The following is a 20,226-nucleotide window of genomic DNA, read 5'->3' on the forward strand; positions in this document are numbered from 1 at the left end:
GCCGCTCCTCTCCACCCCCCATACACATGCACGCTTGGCAACGGTAAAAAATAAAAAAAATAAAAAATAATAATAATTGCTTTGTACTCCTGCAGGGGTGCGTCCGCTGAAATAAATCCACCCTTAAAATGACATTTGTTTGATTAGGTGCTGTGCAGCAGCAGCACTGAGCTCCAGTGGTGAAGGGGTTAAGGGGCTGTATGCTGCAATACTTCAGCAAGAACAGCCGGCACCTAAAAGGAAAAAGGTCCCTAAAGGACTGACGCCGAGAAGGGAAATACATACAGAAGGGTTCTCCTCGTATGCCTACTACACATTATAAGCCGTACCGCTAAATATATCTTAATACGACATCAATCTGATAATCCATAATACTTATTAGTAAGAGCAGAGGTAGGTACAGGGGTAGCCCAGGCCCCGCACACTCTCCTACCCCATCTGACATCCAGCGTGAAAAAAGACCCCATTAGGCCCCATTCACACAACTGTATTTTTGGTCCTGCATGTTTGCAGATCAGATGCGAACCCGTTCATTTTCAATGGAGCCACAAAAAATGTGGAAAGCACGACGTGTACTGTAATATCTGTATGTCCGTTCCGTGGTCCCGTAAAAAAATAAAAATAATAGAACATGTCCTATTCTTATCCTTACTGCAGACAAGTATAGGCTTTGTTACAACTGGGAGGGAGCACAAGGACCCCATCTGTCAGCAGTTTTGTACCTATGACACTGGCTGACCTGTTACATGTGCACTTGGCAGCTGAAGGCATCAGTGTTGGTCCCATGTTCATATATTTGCCGGCATTGCTGAGAAAAATTAAACTTAATATATGCAAATGGACCTCTAGGAGCAACGGGGGCGTTGTCATTACACCTAGAGGCTCAGCTCTCTCTGCAACTGCTGCACCCTCTGCACTGACAGGGCCAGGTGTAATGACATCTTCACTGCCTGGTCCTGTCAAAGTGCAGGGGACGCAGCAGTTACAGAAAGAGCAGAGCTTCTAAGTGTAATGGCAACCGGGCGTGACCAGGAACGAATGAAAAATGTACAAAAGATGGAAGACATGAGTATTACACTCACCGGTAATCCGGTTCCCTGGAAGTCTCTACATGACAGCACATCCTGAGACTGACTACCTCTGATGGGACAGGAAAAAAAAAAAATAATCTGAGGTTAAAAACCCCACCCCTTCCGCTCAACGCCAGTGCATTTTAACAGAAACCAGGATAAGGGGTAGAGCTTAAGAATTTTGAAAATAATAAAATGGGCGGGATAATCGTGTACTGTCATGGAGACTTCCAGGAAACTGGATTACCGGTGAGTGTAATACTCATTTCCCCAGTCGTCTCCATGACAGCACATTGTGAGAACTAACAAAGTGAACAACTCAGGGAGGGACTACAGCACCCAGGACCTTGCGTCCAAAGGCCATATCCTCATTGGCGAAAACGTCCAGCCTATAATGTTTGGTAAAGGTATGGGCCCTCTTCCAAGTGGCCGCCCTGCAAATCTGTTCTAGGGAGGCAGAGGCCCTTTCGGCCCAGGAGGTGGACACTGCTCTCACTGAATGGGCTCTAAGAGAAGGGGGAGGTTTTTTTTTTTACCGGAGGCAGAATATGCATCTGTAATTGCACTTCTTATCCAACGCAAAATAGAGCTCTTAGCAGCTTTTTTTTGCCTTCGTTAGGGCCAAAAAAAAAAAAAAACTGTATAAAACAGGTTCTTGTCAATCCTCCATTCTTTAGTAACTTCAATATAATTAAGAACGGCCCTTCTCACGTCTAGATTATGAAATTTCTCTTCTTGTTCATTCCTAGGATTGGCACAGAATGAGGGAATGACTATATCTTGGTATCTTAGGTAGGAAATTAGGGTCTAGTTTAAAAATTAGCTCATCTTCTAAGACCCTAAGGAAAGGTTCCTGGATGGACAGGGCCTGGAGCTCACATACTCTCCTAGCAGAGGATATTGCTACTAAGAAAATGGTTTTGAGAGTAAGCCATTTGATAGACAGGGTAATAAGGGGTTTGAACAGAGAATTTGACAACCCTAAAAGAACTGTATTTAGGTTTCATGGAGCCACCATATTCTTAATTCTAGGCTTCAACCTGTCTGGATTTCTAGATTCCTGAAAGCGTCAAAGAACCTCAAAGACTAGTATTATAGAGGGCACCCAGGGCAGACACCTGTACTCTTAGCCTGTTTGGGGAGAGATCCATATCCAACCCATCCTGGAGAAAATCCAGAATGACAGGAATATTGGGGAAAGACTGGTTAAACCGGTCACCACTCCACAAGGAAAACTTCTTCCAGACCTTAAGATATGCTATAGAGGTATTGGACTTTCTGCTGAGCATTAAGTGATCCACCGCCCTCTGGGATAGACCTCTACCTAGGAGGATGGATTGTTCAGTAACCAAGCTGACAGTTTGAGAAGCTTGGGGTTCGGATTGGTAGATTGGACCCTGCGTTAGGAGGTCTTCCATTGGGGAAAACAGGATTGGATCTTCCCGACTGAGGGATCACAGGAGACCAAACCAGCCTCTTCTGGGCCAGAAGGGAACCACCAGGATCAGGGTACATCCCTCGGTCTGGAATTTCTGTAGAACCTTCGGGATCATCGGAATTGGTGGAAAAGCATAACAGAGGCCCAACGTCCAATTCTGGACGAAGGCGTCTACCGCTACACAGGGATCCCTTGGATTCAGGGAGAAGTAATGGGGCACCTTGTGATTTTTGTTTGAGGCGAACAGATCCAGATGCGGGCTGCCCCAATGAAACTGGATCCTCTGAAAGGCAGTTTGAGAAAGAGACCACTCGCCTGGATCCAATCTGTCGACTGAGAAAATCTGCTCTTAGGTTGAGAGAGCCTTTTAGGTACACTGCTGAAAGCGATCTTAAAGGGCTTCTGTCACCCCTAAAACACATTTTTCATTTTTGGGCTTGTTAAAATCCTTATTGAACGACTATTCCCTATATAGGGCTCTTACCTTGGTCTGTGGCTTCGTTTCATTAAAAATCGATCTTTTAAAATATGCAAATGACTTCACTACCAGCAAGTAGGGCGTCTACTTGCTAGTAGCCGCCGCATCCTCCTTTTAAAAAAACACCCTACACTGAGGCAGTGCTGAGGAGAAGAGCGCTCGCTGGCCCTGTCAATCAACAGGAGGAGGGGGCGTTTTTTTAAAAGGAGGATGCAGAAGCTACCAGCAAGTAGACGCCCTACTTGCTGGTAGTGAAGTCATTTGCATATTTTAAAAGATCGATTTTTAATTAAACGAAGCCACAGACCAAGGTAAGAGCCCTATGTAGGGAATAGTCGTTCAATAAGGATTTTAACAAGCCCAAAAATAAAAAATGTGTTTTGGGGGGTGACAGAAGCCCTTTAAATTCTTCTCTGCCCACGAGAATATCTGTCTTGAGAGACCCTGAAGATGACTGTGCCTTGTTCCTCCCTGATGACGGATGAAAGCCACTGCTGTGGAGTTGTCCGAGTGGACCAGTACATGACAGTTTCGTGACTGGGTCTGTGATGCTTTTAGACCTTCCCATATCACCTGAAGTTCCCTGTAATTGGAAGACAGCCTCCTCAGAGGTTTGGGCCAAGTCCCCTGAAAGGAGCTTGTGGCTGTAAGAGCGCCCAAGCCCCAGGAACCGGCGTCTGTCGTCAGCGAGAAAACTTCTTCCTGATTCCAGAAGAACCCAGTCTGTAGATTCTTGTCTCTTAGCCACCACTGTAAAAAGCTTCTTACCTCCCTGTTCAATGCTATTTTCTGGTCCAGGGTGAATTATGACCTGTTCCAATTCCGGAGGATAAGGTCCTGTAGAGGTCTCATGCAATATTGTGCCCAGGCAACCGCAGGAACGCAGCATGAGAGGCGTCCTAGCATCTTCATGCCTTCTCTGATGGAACAAATGGGACTCTTCAATTGTTGGATTCTGAGCTTCAGGTCCTGGACTTTTGGAAGAGGTAGAAAGGATTTCTGTAGGATGGAATCTAGAAGGAAGGAGGTTGGACTTTTCCCAGTTGACTATGCAGCTCAGGGCCTGAAGATGGGAATGAAGGAGATCCGCATTTTCTGCTATAATTAAAAGGTCGTCCAAGTATGGAATTATTAGTATTCCTTTCTGGCTTAGGGAGGCCACTACTTCTGTCATGACTTTGGAGAAGATGCGAGGGGCAGAAGATATTCCGAAAGGAAGGCAATTGAACTGGTAATGATGGATCTTTCCCTCCAGCTGAACTGCGAATTAGATATTTCCTTGATTTTGGGTGGATTGGGATGTGGAAGTAAGCATCCTTGAGGTCTATTGTGGCCATCATAGCCCCCTTCTTGATGAGATTCACGGTGGATCTTACTGTCTCCATCTTGAATCTGCGATAAGTGATACATTTGTTTAGTGGCTTCAGGTTTATTATAGCCCTGAATTTCCCCTTCCCATCTCTCGGTTGGGAACGCATTCCACTGCTCCCAAGCATAATAACTCTCTTATGCCGTCGGAGAGAACGGAAATTTGAGATAAGGGGAGCCGGGTTAAGGTGAATATTTGTGGAGGAAGAGATTACAATTCTATCACGTAACCCTCTCTTATAATTTTGACAATAAAGGGGTCTGTGATAATCTGCTCCCAGGTGTGTGTATAAAAGAGCGGAGTCTTCCTCCAACTGGATGGCGTCATTGTTTGGAGGAGGAAGGATCCCCCTTATTGGGATTGAAAAGGTAATTCCTTCCTTTCCCCCTTTTGTATAGCTCCACCTTCCTGATTCCCCTTTATCTGTTTTGGAATCCTGATGTTGTGGTCTATTCCGAAAAAACCGCAATTAGACTTACCGGTAATTCCGTTTCCTTGAATCCACCATGACGGCCCACATTGAGATTGACCCTTGACCTCTGTAGGGGCAGGAACACATAGAGAGTTTAAATTCCCCCCACCCCTCCACCTCCTCAGTGCTTTACAAATTATCCGAAAGGTGGAAAAGAGTAAAAGATATTGATTCATACCCTTAAACTCGTATTCTAATATATATTTTATATATATATATATATATATATATATATATATATATATATATTAGAATACGAGTTTAAGGGTATGAATCAATATCTTTTACTCTTTTCCACCTTTCGGATAATTTGTAAAGCACTGAGGAGGTGGAGGGGTGGGGGGAATTTAAACTCTATGTGTTCCTGCCCCTACAGAGGTCAAGGGTCAATCTCAATGTGGGCCGTCATGGTGGATTCAAGGAAACGGAATTACCGGTAAGTCTAATTGCGGTTTTTCCATTTCATCCACCATGACGGCCCACATTGAGATGTATCAAATGACTACATGGGTGGGGATATGGCCTGTATAATCTTCCGACCAAAAAGAGACTCATTCGAGTCCGGAAGATTAAGGCGATAGTGTCTTACAAAGGTGTTTGTGCTAGCCCAGGTTGCAGCCCTACAAATCTGGTCTAGTGAGACGCCTCTTTTTTCAGCCCAAGAAGAGGCAGTGGCCCTAGTGGAGTGGGCTTTAATATTGCCGGGACTGGGCTTGCCCTGTATCCTGTTGCAACACTCGATGGTGGACCTGATCCATCTAGCTATGGAGGATTTGGCTAGCTTCTTCCCTTTATTTTTTCCCGAGAATTGAACTAGTAGATTATCATCTATCCTAAGAGCCCTGGTAGCCTCCAGGTATTGAATTACTGTATCCTTAACATCTAAGAGATACATGTTATCATCAAACCCTGCAACTTCGGACCTAGTGATAGAAGGTAGAAAAATTTCCTGTTCCTGGTGGAAGGAGGAGACTACTTTAGGGAGGAAACCAGGGTCGAGCGTTAGGCGGATGTGATCATTACAAATTTGGAGATATGGTTCCCTGCAGGATAGGGCCTGAAGTAATTGCTATCAGGAAAGCAGTCTTTAGAGAAAGGTGTTTTAAGGAGATCTCTGATAACGGTACGAACGGAGGCTTTGTTAGGCCTTCTAGGACAATGTTCAAGTCCCAAGTTGGAGCTCTAGATTTAAGGGTGGGTCTTAACCTTGAAGCTGCTCTAATAAATCTCCTGACCCATCTGTGATTGGCTAAGCTGCAGTCGTAGAAGGTACTGAGGGCTGATATTTGTACTTTCAGAGTACTAGGTCTCAGACCTAATTCCAGTCCGCTCTGGAGGAAGTCCAGAATCTTGTTTATGGGGGGAGAGGAGGTGTCCGGGTGATCAATTCCTAACCAAGAACAGTATCTTTTCCATATCTTTAAATAGATGGAAGATGTCACTTTTTTTCTACTGGCCTTGAGCATGAGAATCACCTTATCTGACAGGCCTCTGTTCTTTAAGGTTTCGCTCTCAGGATCCAGGCTGCCAGTCTGAAGATTCCTGGGTCTGGATGCAGAAGTGGGCCCTGGACTAAGATGTCTCTCTGAAAAGGAATTTCCCAGGGATCCTCCAGCGATAGCTGTTTTAGAGCAGAGAACCAGCTCCTCTTTGGCCATAGGGGGGCTATTAGGATGAGAGTAGTTGGTTCTCCTAGAAGCTTCTGGATGACTCACGGTAATAGTGGTATCGGGGGAAATGCATAAGCTAGTCTCCAACTCCACTGAATTGATAGGGCGTCTATTGCCCACGGACCGTCCTCCTGGTTTAGGGAGCAAAAGCATTCTACCTGCGTATTCTTTCTTGAAGCGAATAAGTCTACTTCCGGATGACCCCATCTTTTTGAGATCCTCTGGAAGATCTTTCGGTTCAGGGACCATTCCCCTGGATCTATTTTTTCCCTGCTCAGGTAGTCTGCTACTGTGTTTTCGCAGCCCTTTAAATGGATGGCGGAGAGCGACAGGGTGTTCTCTTCTGCCCAGGAGAAGATTCTCATTGCTACAGCACCCAACAGGCGTGACCTTGTCCCTCCTTGGTGTCGTAGGTATGCCACAGCTGTGGTATTGTCGGATAGAATTTTTAAATGATGACCCCTCAGTAGGTCCTCTCCTTTTATTAAAGCTTCGAGGACAGCGTACAGCTCTCTGTATTTGGAGGATCTTTTTCTTATGTCTTCTGGCCAAGTACCCTGAAGAAGGTGGTCTCCTATTTTTGCTCCCCAGCCTTCGAGACTTGCGTCTGTTATTACCTGAACGGCCGGGTAGTTTCGCCACTGTAGACCTCCAAGCAGTCTTCTTTCTTTCCACCAGTTTAGATCTGATTTTACGGACTGAGGAATCCATACATCTTTGTCTAGGTTTATCTGTCTTCCATCCCATACACTTAGGATCCAATTCTGGATTACCCTTGTGTGGCTTTGGCACCAGGCAACCGAGGGGGATGCAGGCAGTTAGACTTCCGAGAAGACTCATGGACCGTCTGATGGAGCATCTGTGAGAACTCTGAAATATTCGGATCTTCTCTATTAATGCTACTGTTTTGTCCTGGGGGAGAAAGGTCTTTAACAGGGCTGAGTCCAGTTCTACGCCTAGGAATCTTATTCTTCTGGATGAGATCAGCGTGGATTTTTTTATATTTATGATCCAACCCAGACTTTCTAGGAACTCTGAGAATCTCCGAGTTGCAGACAGATTTTCGGCTTCTGTATTGCCAAGAATAAGGAAGTCGTCTAGGTATGGGATAATTGTTATGCCTTCCTGACCAAGATAGGCCACCATTTCCACTACCACCTTTGTGAAGACCCTGGGGGCCGAGGAGATGCCGAAAGGGAGGGCGACATACTGAAAATGGTGGATCAAGCCGTCCGGCCCTTTTAGGGAGAATCTTAAGTACTTTTGAGAAAGATGATGGATAGGGATATGGTAGTATGTGTCTTTGAGGTCGATTGACGACATAAACGCTCCTTTCTGTATTAGGGGAATAGTGGATGTGATGGTTTCCATCCTGAATTTCCTGTATAAGATGGATCTGTTTAGAGGTTTTAGGTTTATGATGGTTCGCAGGGATTGGTCTGGTTTCTTTACTAGGAAGAGGGTGGAGTAGAAGCCTTTCCTTTGTTCTAGTTGCGGGACCCTCTGAATTACCCCTAGATCTAAGAGGTCTCGGACGCCCTGCCATATTTTTGGAAGCTCTGTTTTGTTCTGGGATGAGATGCAGAATCTTCTTGGAGGGATTGATGTGAATTCTATTTTGTAGCCTTGAGAGACTACGTTTAGAACCCAGGGATTTGGGATAGCTCCATCTGCCCGTTTTTCCTTTCCCCCTGTAGGATCTTTGCTGGGGCTGGAACTGACGAAAGGGCTTCTTTGTAGACTCCTTGTCCTCCGGAAATCCCTTTTTCTTATCCGCCGCTCCCTCTAGAATTTTATCTAGAGTGGGCCCAAAGACAAACTCCCCAGAAAATGGGATAGAACAGAGTTTGGCTTTGGATGCCTTGTCCCCTGACCATGCTTTCATCCATAATGCTCGCCTGGATGCGTTAGAGAGAGCAGCGTCTTTGGCTGAGAAGCGGATGGATTCCGCGGAGGCATCCGCCATTGGATCACCCAATTGGGAGGAATCCTCAAAAGGAAGAGCGGTTTTCTTTACAACCTTCGCAACCTGTATGTCGACTTTGGGGGTCTGATTATATATTTTGCTTTCTGCTGGGTCAAAGCAGAGTCGGTTCCTGAACTCCTTGGGGACACCTAATCTCTTCTCAGGATCTGCCCACTCCTCCATTATCATTTCCCGTATATTCTCGTTTATAGGGAAGACGATGGAAGTCTTGGATCTAAGGCCGCCAAACATTTCATCTTGAACGGTCCGGGGTCTAGGGGTATCCTCGATTCCCATTGTGGACCTGACTGCTCTGAGTAAATCTTCCATCTCGTCTGTGGATAAAAAAATATTTTTTGTCCTCCTCCAAAATTTCCCCCTCGGACAAGGGGTCCTCAGCAGGAATCTGTCTGGATGTGACGGAAGCTTCCTCTACATCCTCGCCCTCAGATGAGGAGACGACCGACAGTTTGCGTTTCTTGGGAGGGTTAGGGACACTAGCAGGAACAGACATAGTGGCCAAAGAAGATCTGATTTCGTCCGTAATAAAAGTTTTCATTTCGGACAGAATATCTGGTTGCTCTTCCTTCCATATTTCGGCAGTGCAAGGCTTGCACAGCCTCTTTTTGTAATTTTCAGGTAACCTTCTTGAGCATGCACAGCACTTTGAGAGCTTTGCTTTAGTTTTAGATTCTTTGCTGCCCTGGAGGAAGCAACCAGATATACCGTATTCAGAATTGTAACAGAAGTGAAATTAAAAATACAATTTCCCCCCAGAGGGGACTCACTGTACTGATGGCCGAAGGGTCAGAGCCTTCCTGGCGAGGAGTAGGTGCTTCAGACATCGCGGTGCAGCAGTCAAAGGCTGACACCGCGCTCTTTTTAAATTCTGTCCAAGCGTCTGACGTCATCAAGCAGCGCCCCGACTGACAGCGTAAGCCTGCGCCGCGCCAGCTTGTAGAAAAAAGGTACGTGCGCCGCCCCGCCCGCCCTTAATGTGCTTCATGCGCCGCACCACTCCTGCTGCCGGTCACCTGTAAGGAAGGACGCCAAGCGCCGCGCGCGAGGCGCCTTGTGAAGCCGGCACCCCCGACTATTACCCAGAAGAGGGAAGGAAGTCTGAGGTAGGAAAGGACCGCAAGCCTCAGCATAAGCTAAGACGAGGGTCCTCGTTGCTCCAAGCTGGCCAGCCTTAGCCCCTGCCGTGGGAGGCCAGCAGGAGATTCCTGTAAAAGAATAAAGCTTACTACCCTCCAGGAAGGAGGGCTCTCTCTACATGTTGGCCCCTGTAGGGGCAGGAAAGCACTGAGACATCTCTTTTTTTGGATGCCAGGGCAGATTGAACCTCTTCTCTAACCATGGCCTTGATGTCTTCTAACAGGCCAGAGGACTCGGAGTTCACAACATTCCTTGCACAGCGGTTTAGAACCAAAAGAGGGCAGACGTTTAAAACACACGCCGCACTTCCTGGTCCTAACCTTAACCGAGGAGGAAGACTCCTTTTCTCCCTGAAACATATAAGGGAGAGAAGGGTCAGCCACCACAGGGCAAACATCACAAAGGAGGGTGCCTGACACAGGATACTCACTGGACCCTGGGTAGAAGGAGGCTCCGATCCTGAGCCAGGTGTGGTAGGGGCACGCATGTTCAGCAGTCCACCAAAATCGCCAGAGGCAGAAGCAGGGGTGAAAACGCTGGGCACCATCCTCAGCCGGCATTTTACCCTTTTTATTCCACTGGGCATATACCGGGACGAGCGCCGGCGTGACGTCATAACGCTAAGCCACGCCCCCGCGGCATCTGACGCCATCACCCGGCGGCTGGAGGGAAGGCCATACCACTCCGCATACAGCCCACCTGGACCGCCGCAGGAGGGAACTTCGCCGGGGCCACCAACAACACCAGCAGGGGCCTGGGCACAGACCTTTTCAGGAGGAGGGAAAGCCGAGCCGCCGGAACCGACCTCTGGTCTGTATAGAAGATGCGCAAAGAACGATACTGCCAGGAACTCCATAGAGCTCCCAGCACCTCTCCGGTCTTCCTTCCCTACCAGGACAGGAAAAAATACTGGCGATGAGGGGGAAGGGCTGGGGTATTTAACTTCTCTGTGTTTTGTCCTGTCCCATCAGAGGAAGTCAGTCTCAGGATTGGCTGTCATGGAGACGACTGGGGAAATTTATAGTGACTTTCCAGGCGAAGGTCTCCTGCAACAAGAGGTAGCGCTACATTTTTTCTGGAAGAGTAAAAATACTCGCTCCTCTTACCATTTTTGAGGAGTATTTTGAGCCGATGAGCAGTACGAAAGTTACAGTAATTCAAATAGTTAATACGAAGGCCTATGTAACATTAAGGGGCTGCTATTTATGCAGGGAAACCATTACTAGTATCTAGAACTATCTTACATGCATAAATAGCACATTTAGACCATTTTAAATTTAGCCGACATCATACACTAAACATAAGACCACTGCCACCTAAACAGTGCCACCAGTTCTTGTCTTTATAGATGTGAACAGTAGACTCCTTATTACAGTCATTCCTCCAACGCCTAAAGCTGGGGACACCGTTACACTCAGCGGAAATTAAGTTTAGGGGCAACTTGGTACAAAGCACCCACCGCGCACATGAGAGCTTCCCCTCTGCAGCGGTCTTAGATTGGATGCTAATGCCATGTAGTATTAGGGTGGCAAAGAGCTCTGCAGGGTCAGGTTGGCACAGTATGAGGCTATGAAGTCTTAGGGTGGCACAAAGAGCTCTGCCGGGTCAGGGTGGCACAGTATGGGGCTATGTAGGCTTAGGGTGGCACAGAGCTCTGCAGGGTCAGGGTGGCACAGTATGGGGCTATGTAGGCTTAGGGTGGCACAGAGCTCTGCAGGGTCAGGGTGGCACAGTATGGGGCTATGTAGGCTTAGGGTGGCACAGAGCTCTGCAGGGTCAGGGTGGTAGGCTTAGGGTAGCACAGTGTGGTAATGTACTGTGTGTAGTGCGATTGTGTACGGTTATACTATTATACTTTACATAGTGTGATCATGTACTGTATATACTGTTATAGTGTACAGTGAGACAGTATACGGTATACAGTGTGATAGTGTCCTGGACTATAGTGCACACAGTTTAATAGTGTACAGTATATAGTGGGACAGCGATACATTTCCTTGGCCACTACGGTCTGTCGTCTGTGTGTGAACCCGACCCTGCCCCTCATGCAGCCTCCTCCTGTGCCGCCTGCTATCTCCAGGACTTGCATTGGCAATGAGAGGAGGGGCATCTGTAAGTCAGTCATGCTGTGACATCGGTGTATCAGCCAGGGGGCTTGTGCTGGGCCCCGCACCGGGTACACATCACAGTCTGCTGTATCTAAGCTGCTCCTCCTTGATTTTTCTGGCTACGGGACAATAGACTGACCTGCCCTGAGGGTCTCCCTCCCGTGTCCTCGCTGTCTTGCAGCTGGCGGTCAGACCCAAGTCTGAGGTTGGTGTTGCTTGCTGCTGGTCTCCTGTTGGCGTGTCCAGCGCTGAGACCCTCGCTGACTTCTAGAAGCGCTCAGCCACTTTCCCTCACTGCTGAGCGCGGTAGTGAAGACGTATCCCATAGACCTCCTATTGAGGCCGTCTTCAGTACCGCGCTCAGCAGGGAGGAGAGACTGCGCTCGGCTGAGGCTTCAGACTCATCATTATAGAGGAAAACAAGGCGCTCAGATCTGGGACCCCCATTAAATTTCACTTAGCCCGCCAGTGACGACCGCGCGCCTTCTTCCTCACTTCACAGCGGTGTGCCATAAGCTCAAACTGACCAATCACTAAGCTCATTACTGTAAGGAGCTTTGTGATTGGTTGTTTCAGGCAGCATCGCTCCACTGATGAATGGCAGGGAAAAGTCTAGGGAGTACTGGTGCACTTTAGGCCTCTTTCACACGGGTGTTGCGGGAAAAGGTGCAGGTGCATTGCGGGAACATGCGCGATTTTTCCGCGCAAGTGCAAAACATTGTAATGCGTTTTGCACTCGCGTGAGAAAAATCGCGCATGTTTGGTACCCAAACCCGAACTTCTTCACAGAAGTTCGGGCTTGGGATCGGTGTTATTTCCCCTTATAACATGGTTATAAGGGAAAATAATAGCATTCTGAATACAGAATGCATAGTACAATAGCGCTGGAGGGGTTAAAAAAATGAATAAAATTTAACTCGCCTTAATCCACTTGTTCGCGCAGCCGGCATCTCTTCTGTCTTCATCTGTGAGCAATAGGACCTTTTGATGACGTCACTACGCTCATCACATGATCCATTACCATGGTGATGAACCATGTGATGGACCATGTGATGAACGCAGTGACGTCAAAGGTCCTGTTGCTCACAGATGAAGACAGAAGAGATGGCGGCTGCACGATCAAGTGGATTAAGGCGAGTTAAATAATATTATTATTTTTTAACCCCTCCAGCGCTGTTTTACTATGCATTCTGTATTCAGAATGCTATTATTTTACCTTATAACCATGTTATAAGGGGAAATAATAATGATCGGGTCTCCATCCCGATAGTCTAGCAACCGTGCGCGAAAATCGCACCGCATCCACACTTGCTTGCGGATGCTTGCGATTTTTACGCAACCCCAGTTAATTTCTAAAACGCACAAAGAGGAGCATGCTGCGATTTTCACGCAACGCACAAGTGATGCGTGAAAATCACCGCTCATGTGCACAGCCCCATAGAAATGAATGGGTCGGGATTCAGTGCGGGTGCAATGCGTTCACCTCCCGCATTGCACCCGCGCGGAATACTCGCCCGTGTGAAAGGGGCCTTAGACTTTTTCCAGGCGTCTGACGCTTGTACAGGCGTTATTGCGACCTCTGCCTGCGACCACATAATGGGAGTTCCCCTGTATAGATTCCTCCATGGCAATGGTCTCCAACGTGTGATTCCACTACAACTCTCAGCATGGCACCCTAAGGCCACCTCCGCAGACAATCACAAGGGGACACCCAGTAATCAGCAGAATTTCCAGTTTATATGGACGGATACGGTCTGCGTGTCGGACCCCCACGAGGATAGGTCAATCTCTGCAGGCCGGAGAACCCCTTTACACAATCAGTCATTTTGCCTTGTCCGAGATGCTTTCGTCCCCACAGACAGTGCCGCTCTCATTCACTGGCTGTGTCTGTGAACTGCAATACCAGAAACAGCCTATGGACAAGAGTGGCGCTGTTTTTGGAGCGAAGATAATTTTCTAACCCTGGGCATCCTCTTAAAGGGACAGTCCTCCAGGTACATGAAGGATCCCCGCAGCGCCTCTAGTTTGTTGGTAGTTTCAACATCATCAAAATAAAAACCAGCGATTCCTGTTTTCTGATTTCCCAATAACAGAGCCAGACCTGATGTCATAACAATACCGCCCTGAAGTCAGCAGGGGCCCCCGCTATCTCACCTCGGCGTGCACGTACTTGTAGTCCATCAGACGCTCGTGTGCCACACAAACTTTAAGAAGTACTCTGTTTCCAGCATCCAAAGCGGATTCACCGTCACCAATGAAAAGTGACAATTTCTGTGAATGTTGCCGATGCCTGCTTGCTGTCATACAATAGAAACCTTCACTGTATGTCCAGGGGATATTTATTGGTTCTGGTGGCGAGATGGACAGACAGGCTCTGTACTGTAACTAGCCACCCGCCTGTCACATGATCAAGACATAAACAATGACCGTTTCAACTCAATGACAGCAAGCAGAGATGCTGCAAACCATGAAGAATCGATACAGACTGGATATTGTGTTTCACTGCACAGTGAATGAGCTCTACTCACAACTGGAACAGTCCTTTAAGGCGGCCACGGCAGAGGTGGTAACCAGTTATCTGAGAATCAGGAAATCCTTCTATTTCTTATAAAACGGGTCTAAAAAGTATCAGCAACGCAAATAAAATAAAATACAACACAATTTGTGTCCCGGGGAGCGGTCTAAAGGTCCTCATCAGACGACAGCACTGATTTTAAGGAGCGCCTGTCAGCCCAACATGTCAGCTTAGTAAATAATTCTGGAGCATTTATTCTTGTCATGCAGTTCCTCTTGTATTCCTACTGGAAGCTTGTGAGTAACAGTACAACTGGGTGCTACCCCTCGGGGGCTTGTCCATGCATCCAACCAGTGCCAGACTGTGCATGGACACACGCCAAGCGGTTACCCCCAGAGGGAGCTTTAGTCAGACTTCCAGCAGGAATAAAAGAGGAACTGCATGGCAGAGTCCAAAGAGCAGATTTGTTATTACATGGGAAATGCAATTCGTTACTAAAACATACGTGTCAGGAGAGGTTAAAGGGGTATTCCCATCTCTAGGATATGCACCCATTGTCCGATAGGTGCGGACCTGCACCTACAACGAGAACAAAGCGGAGAGCGCTGTGGCTGGAGGACCTCGGATTTTCCGGGGTCCGGCCACCACCATGCGCTGCTCCCATAGAAGTGAATGGGAGTGCACCGCACATGCGCGGCCCACGCTCCCATTCATTTCTATAGGGCAGGCGGCAATAGCCAAGCAAGTGCTCAGCTATTTTCGGCAGCCTCATAGAAATGAATGGAGGGCGGCTGCGCATGCGCCCTCCGTTCATTTCCCCGCTCCGTTCCCATTGTCTGAGATGGAAAAACCTATTTAAGGGCTTCTATGAACAGACTGCAATACCAGACACAGCCCATTTCCACGGGTGGCGCTGTTTTTTGTTTCCTCCTTTTTATACCCTATAGGCCTTTGCCCTTCTGTGTGATGTTTGCGGCAGAACAATGGGCCCTGTGTCGGGCACAGCACTAGACCGCGCGGTCAGGATTATTCACCGGCTGCCGATGAGGTCAGATTGAATAAAATAACTTCCATCGTCACCATGCAGCCAATCCAACCTGCAGGGGCACGGCGAGGAGACGACCAAGGCGGTGGTACCTGACTGGTGACTGTGGCACTCCGATGCCACCCTGGCTATTTGGGCACGGCCGAAGGAACTACTATGGCAAAATACTAAACTACCCCAGCTGCAGGATACGGCCAGAGTACAGTCCAGTCTGCTCATTCTGTCCTCAATGGTGGTCCTGCTCTGCTGCGCAAACCTGGAGCACGTTCACGCCTCTGCTACATATATTAGTGGCACAGATCAGCCGTGGAAGCGTGAAACTGAGTGATCTGGTTAATGAGTGAAGCTTTTCTCACCCGTAAAAATTCCCGAGTGAAGTCCAAGCAGCGCACAGATGTTTTATTAACAAAGCGCTGTCTGCAGGGGTTAATGGGACGGGAGAGCAGAGACGAGTCGGCAATAGTGGAAACTGCCTGATAGTAAGGCCTCATTCACACGTCCCTGTCCATGAGGACGTCCACGACCTGGTCGGTGAAGGATCCGTGTGTCATCAGCATTCCACGGACATTGCTCAAGAGCATTTCCTAGCGACGATCCGTGAAATGCAGATGAAACACGGATGTCACCCATGTTGTGCCTGCGTTTTGGGCGGGATAGACCCATAATCAAGGACAAAAATAGGGCGCGCTCCCTTAGAGTAACCCCGAACCCCTGGCAAATCACAGACGTGTGACTATGCACATTAAAAAAATCACTGGGTTACTTGTGCGGTCTGAAGAACATGGACGGCACGCGCCTATGACACAAAGACATCTAAAAGAGGCGTCAGACAGACGTGGCGAGTGCAGGACGTGGCAGGATGTAGGGCGCCATTTCTAGCAGTCTGGGTTCCCCTGCCGTGGGTGCAACATCCCATAAGGGTATAATCACACGTGCAAAAATCATGTCTGACTCATAAAGACGGACGATTCTACTTCTGTTTTTTTTTTTTTAATCCACTCCTAGTTTTGCCTTCAAAAACCTGCCCGTGTGAATGTACCCTAAAAGCCCCCCTACACAGTGTATTGGGGGCCGAAAGGCGGGTCCGGCTGACTACCCAATGGGTGGGGGCTCCCAACAGATGATGTCGAGAAAGAGAAGGATCAGACCAACGACTTTTTTTTGCCCGATCCTTTTACCCTAGGACAGGGATGCTCAACCTGCGGCAAAACTACAACTCCCAGCATGCCCTAGTAGCTGTAGGCAGTCCAGGCATACCGAGAGTTGTAGTTTTGCAACAGCTGGAGGGCCACAGGTTGGGCATCCCTGTCCTAGGAGCGAAGGCGTTATCAGAAGTGTCTGGCAGCGGCTCTCTCCTCATCGAGTACAGACATACGGGGGGGGTCACATATGCACGCTGCCGCTGCATTCAGCTTCAAGGGTCTTCTGGAGAAAGCCCGGACTCTGTCAGTGCCACAGAGTTACAAGGAGTGGTGGGCTGCTCTGGGGTCCGTTCTCGTTATAGGCAGTTGACGGATACCCGGCAAAAAGACACGTATTACTTACACATAGATTGGGGGGTAAGTAGCTGCAATAGGACAACCCCTTTAAGCCAGTGTTTGTCAGCAGCAGAGACAACCCCGTGGCACCCCCGCTCTTTAAGCCGATAACAGGAACGTACTAGGGAATTGCTATTTATGCAGTTTCCTAAAAATAAAAGAGATTCACTGAAGTTAAAGGGGTTTGAAGGTCGGGTGGTGCAGACCCTCCTTTATTAGTGGACACATTTCACCCGTCAGTCCTATCAAAATGGCTGCCGGAGAAAGATGGGACGTCATTTATTAAAGGGGTTCTCTGGTATTTCTTGGAAATCGTGCACTGACCGATGGAGGGAAGAGCCTGCTCCGTACTTACCCCTCCGTCATACCGCTGCGGTCCTGAGCCCTGCTGTTCAGCCGCATTCACATTATATGCAGGAAGAGTCAGGACCACATCCAGTTGGGGGCAGCGGGGAGGTAAGTACAGAGTCGACCACCTACCCCCCACACAGCCTGATTTTTTTTAGTCTGGAGGACCCCTTTAAGAGGCGCGTGCTACACTGACGACATGGGTCCCCGTTCGGCAGGAGCTGGCACAGCCCTGTCACCCATTTCATCAGGCCCTGTGAAATTTGAGGGAAGGCATACAGACCCGGGGCGAGCGCTGCCATGCCGGCTCCTAACAGGACATCCCCTTTAAGGGCTACCATTTATGAGCACGTGCAGGCAGGCTTTGGATGCTGGGAGTTGTAGTTCCCCAGCCACAGGTTGGGGCTCACTGGGCTCCACCACCACTGCCCGTCTATGGCGCTGGGTTAACCATCTAGATGCCAGCTCCACATCACTGCCCAGCAATCACCTGACGCTGGAATTAGGAAATTGGGGGATGGAGGCTGCAGTGCCGGGTCGTGCCCCATCACCTGGACGACTATGGCTTCGGGCCGCAGGATACATTCACTCACCTGAATCTCCCCTCCCGGCGCCGCCATCTTGCTCTTTGCTCTGTCACTGCACTCGCCGGATCTCGGGAGAAGCCGCCGGGAACACAGACACACACACTACCGCAATCTCCACCAATGGCAGCACCCGGCGTCACCAGAAAGAGACGTGCCGCGACGGCTTTTGGGTCACCTTGTTGGTCTCTTCCGGCGCTTGAAGCGGCAGGCGACATGTTTGAAAAGGGCAGGGCTAGCGGCCGTTTGAAGGGACGCCATGTTTGTAAAGGGCACGTCCATACATAATGGTAGGCTGAGGAGACTCCGCCTCTGTACGCGTGCGTCAGTAGGCACGGAACGGGGCGGCCATATTTGTGAAGGGAGACGCAGGCTTCTGGGTTTCCATACTTCATGAGGGCAGAACTGTACAGTCTGCATGTGGCATTCATATCAATAGATGATTGGGAAGGACACATCCTCGAGCACTGATTGGTCATTTATAGCTTGACGGGGTTGTCTCATCTCAGACAATGATGGTATATTGCTAGGATAGGCCATCAATGTCAGATAAGTGCCAGTCCCACCTTTAGGACCCACTCCTATCTCCAAAACAGGGACCCCAAAGTGAAAGAGAGCAACTGGCATGTGCAGCTCCATTCATCACTGTGGGAGTTCAGAAGTCAAGTCAAGCAAGCTCGGATATTTTCCAAAGTCCCATAGTGGTGAACGGAGACCGCACAGCGCCATTCACTTCCATTGGACTGCCAGAAATAGCCGAGCCGGAGCTGCTGCTCTCTTTTTTACTTCAGGGGCCCTGTTCTGGACATAGGAGCGGGTTCCAGAAGAGAGCCAACCTTTTTAAAGGGGTTGTCATCAGGATAAGCAATTACTAGCTGATCGTCGGGGAATCTGATACCCCAATGATAAGAGGTTAAAGTGTGGCCCCCCGGTGCCTGAACTACACAGCTCCATTGGCTCCTTTCCTGAGGATACGCCATAACTTAAAGGGGTTTTCTGGAAGTTCAATATTGATACAAAGCTGAAGTTGGTTTCTTATTCGGCCAGTTTTTTAGTCACATAGGGGGAGATTTATCAAACTGTTGTAAAGTAGTGTTGGTCGAGCACCAAAGTGCTGGGGTGCTCGAGTAGAACACCTCTACCGAGCACCTGAGCACAATGGAAGTCAATGGGAGAACCCGAGCATTAAACTAAGCACCCCCTGCTCTGAAGAGGGGAGGGTGTCTGGTTCACATGAAAAGGTCAGAAATTGATGGAAACACCACTGAAATGGTTCAGGAACAGCATGGGGAGGATGTCTGGATGCATCTTGGACTCCCAGGCTGCTGCTGGGAACGATGTTGTTCGAGTAGTACACCAATTTCACAGACTGACAATAATACGCACAAAACCGAAGATAAAATCGATTTTAGAGCAAAAATTGTTAGGAAACCTTCTTTCCTGTATATTTACTTGTATATAAAGTGCTGCCAAAAATTACAAGGAAGAGGCACTCCGATACAACCTGTATATCACATAAAGGAGGGCCTCGTTCACATTGTGGTACAATTGTTCATGTAGTGGGACTTCTACACTTATAAAGCCTATGCACTAAGTGAAAGGGCTGCCAAAAATTACAAGGAAGCGGCACTCCAATACACCCTTTATTACACATAAAGGAGGGCATCTTACACCCTTGAAAAATTATGATTGATGGCCTGCTGTTGACCCTCAAAAACTATTGGAGCAAGGGCCTGCTGGTGACCCTCTAAAACATGAGGTGTGAGGGTCTTCCGCTGAGCTGGCCCTCTAAAACATTAGGGGCGAGGGTCTGCTGCCGATCTGACCATCTAAAACATTAGGGGCGAGGGTCTGCTGCTGATCTGACCATCTAAAACATTAGGGGCGAGGGTCTGCTGCTGATCTGACCATCTAAAATATTAGGGGCGAGGGCCTGCTGCTGATCTGACCATCTAAAACATTATGGGCGGGGGCCTGCTGGTGACCCTCAAAAACATTATGGGCGAGGGCCTGCTGCTGAGCTGACCCTCTAAAACATTAGGAGCAAGGGCAGCCTAAAAAGCATGTTGATATGAAGGAGGAGGACGAGAAAAGGGAGATTGAACCATATAACCTTTTTAGTGGTGGAAGGGGTGGATGGGAATGCAGTGTATTCAATACACCATAAAAGCCACATTTAGAGTGCCTTTTTGTTCAGCCGCTTTCCTCTGGTGGAGTAGAGAAGTCAGAGGCAATCCAGGCCTTGTTCATTTTTTTAAGGGCTCGTTCACACGAACGTACTTTGCGTTCCGTAAACAGGCCGTTTTCTGCGTTCCGCATACGGTCCGTATACAGAACCATTCATTTCAATGGGTCCGCAAAAGATGCAGACAGCACTCTGTGTGCTGTCCGCATCCATTGCTCCATTCCTTGGCCCCTCAAAAATTATGAGTCCTGTCCTATTCTTGTCCGTTTTGCGGACAAGACT

General features: G+C 48.5%; 1 protein-coding gene across 1 annotated transcript in view; it reads right to left on the bottom strand.

Annotated features, from left to right (window-relative positions):
* The window catches only part of CLPTM1 (CLPTM1 regulator of GABA type A receptor forward trafficking), a 45,395-nt gene extending 27,487 nt beyond the window's left edge, over nt 1-17,908 (bottom strand). Inside the window, exon 1 of the mRNA XM_040442414.1 lies at nt 17,769-17,908. Within this exon, the coding sequence (XP_040298348.1) occupies nt 17,769-17,795 (27 nt within the window). The 5' untranslated portion in view covers nt 17,796-17,908. The remainder of the gene's footprint in view (nt 1-17,768) is intronic.
* Between the last annotated feature and the right edge of the window lie 2,318 nt (nt 17,909-20,226).

Source organism: Bufo bufo, chromosome 8 (genome assembly GCF_905171765.1).
Source record: "Bufo bufo chromosome 8, aBufBuf1.1, whole genome shotgun sequence".
Taxonomy (NCBI): Eukaryota; Metazoa; Chordata; class Amphibia; order Anura; family Bufonidae; genus Bufo; species Bufo bufo.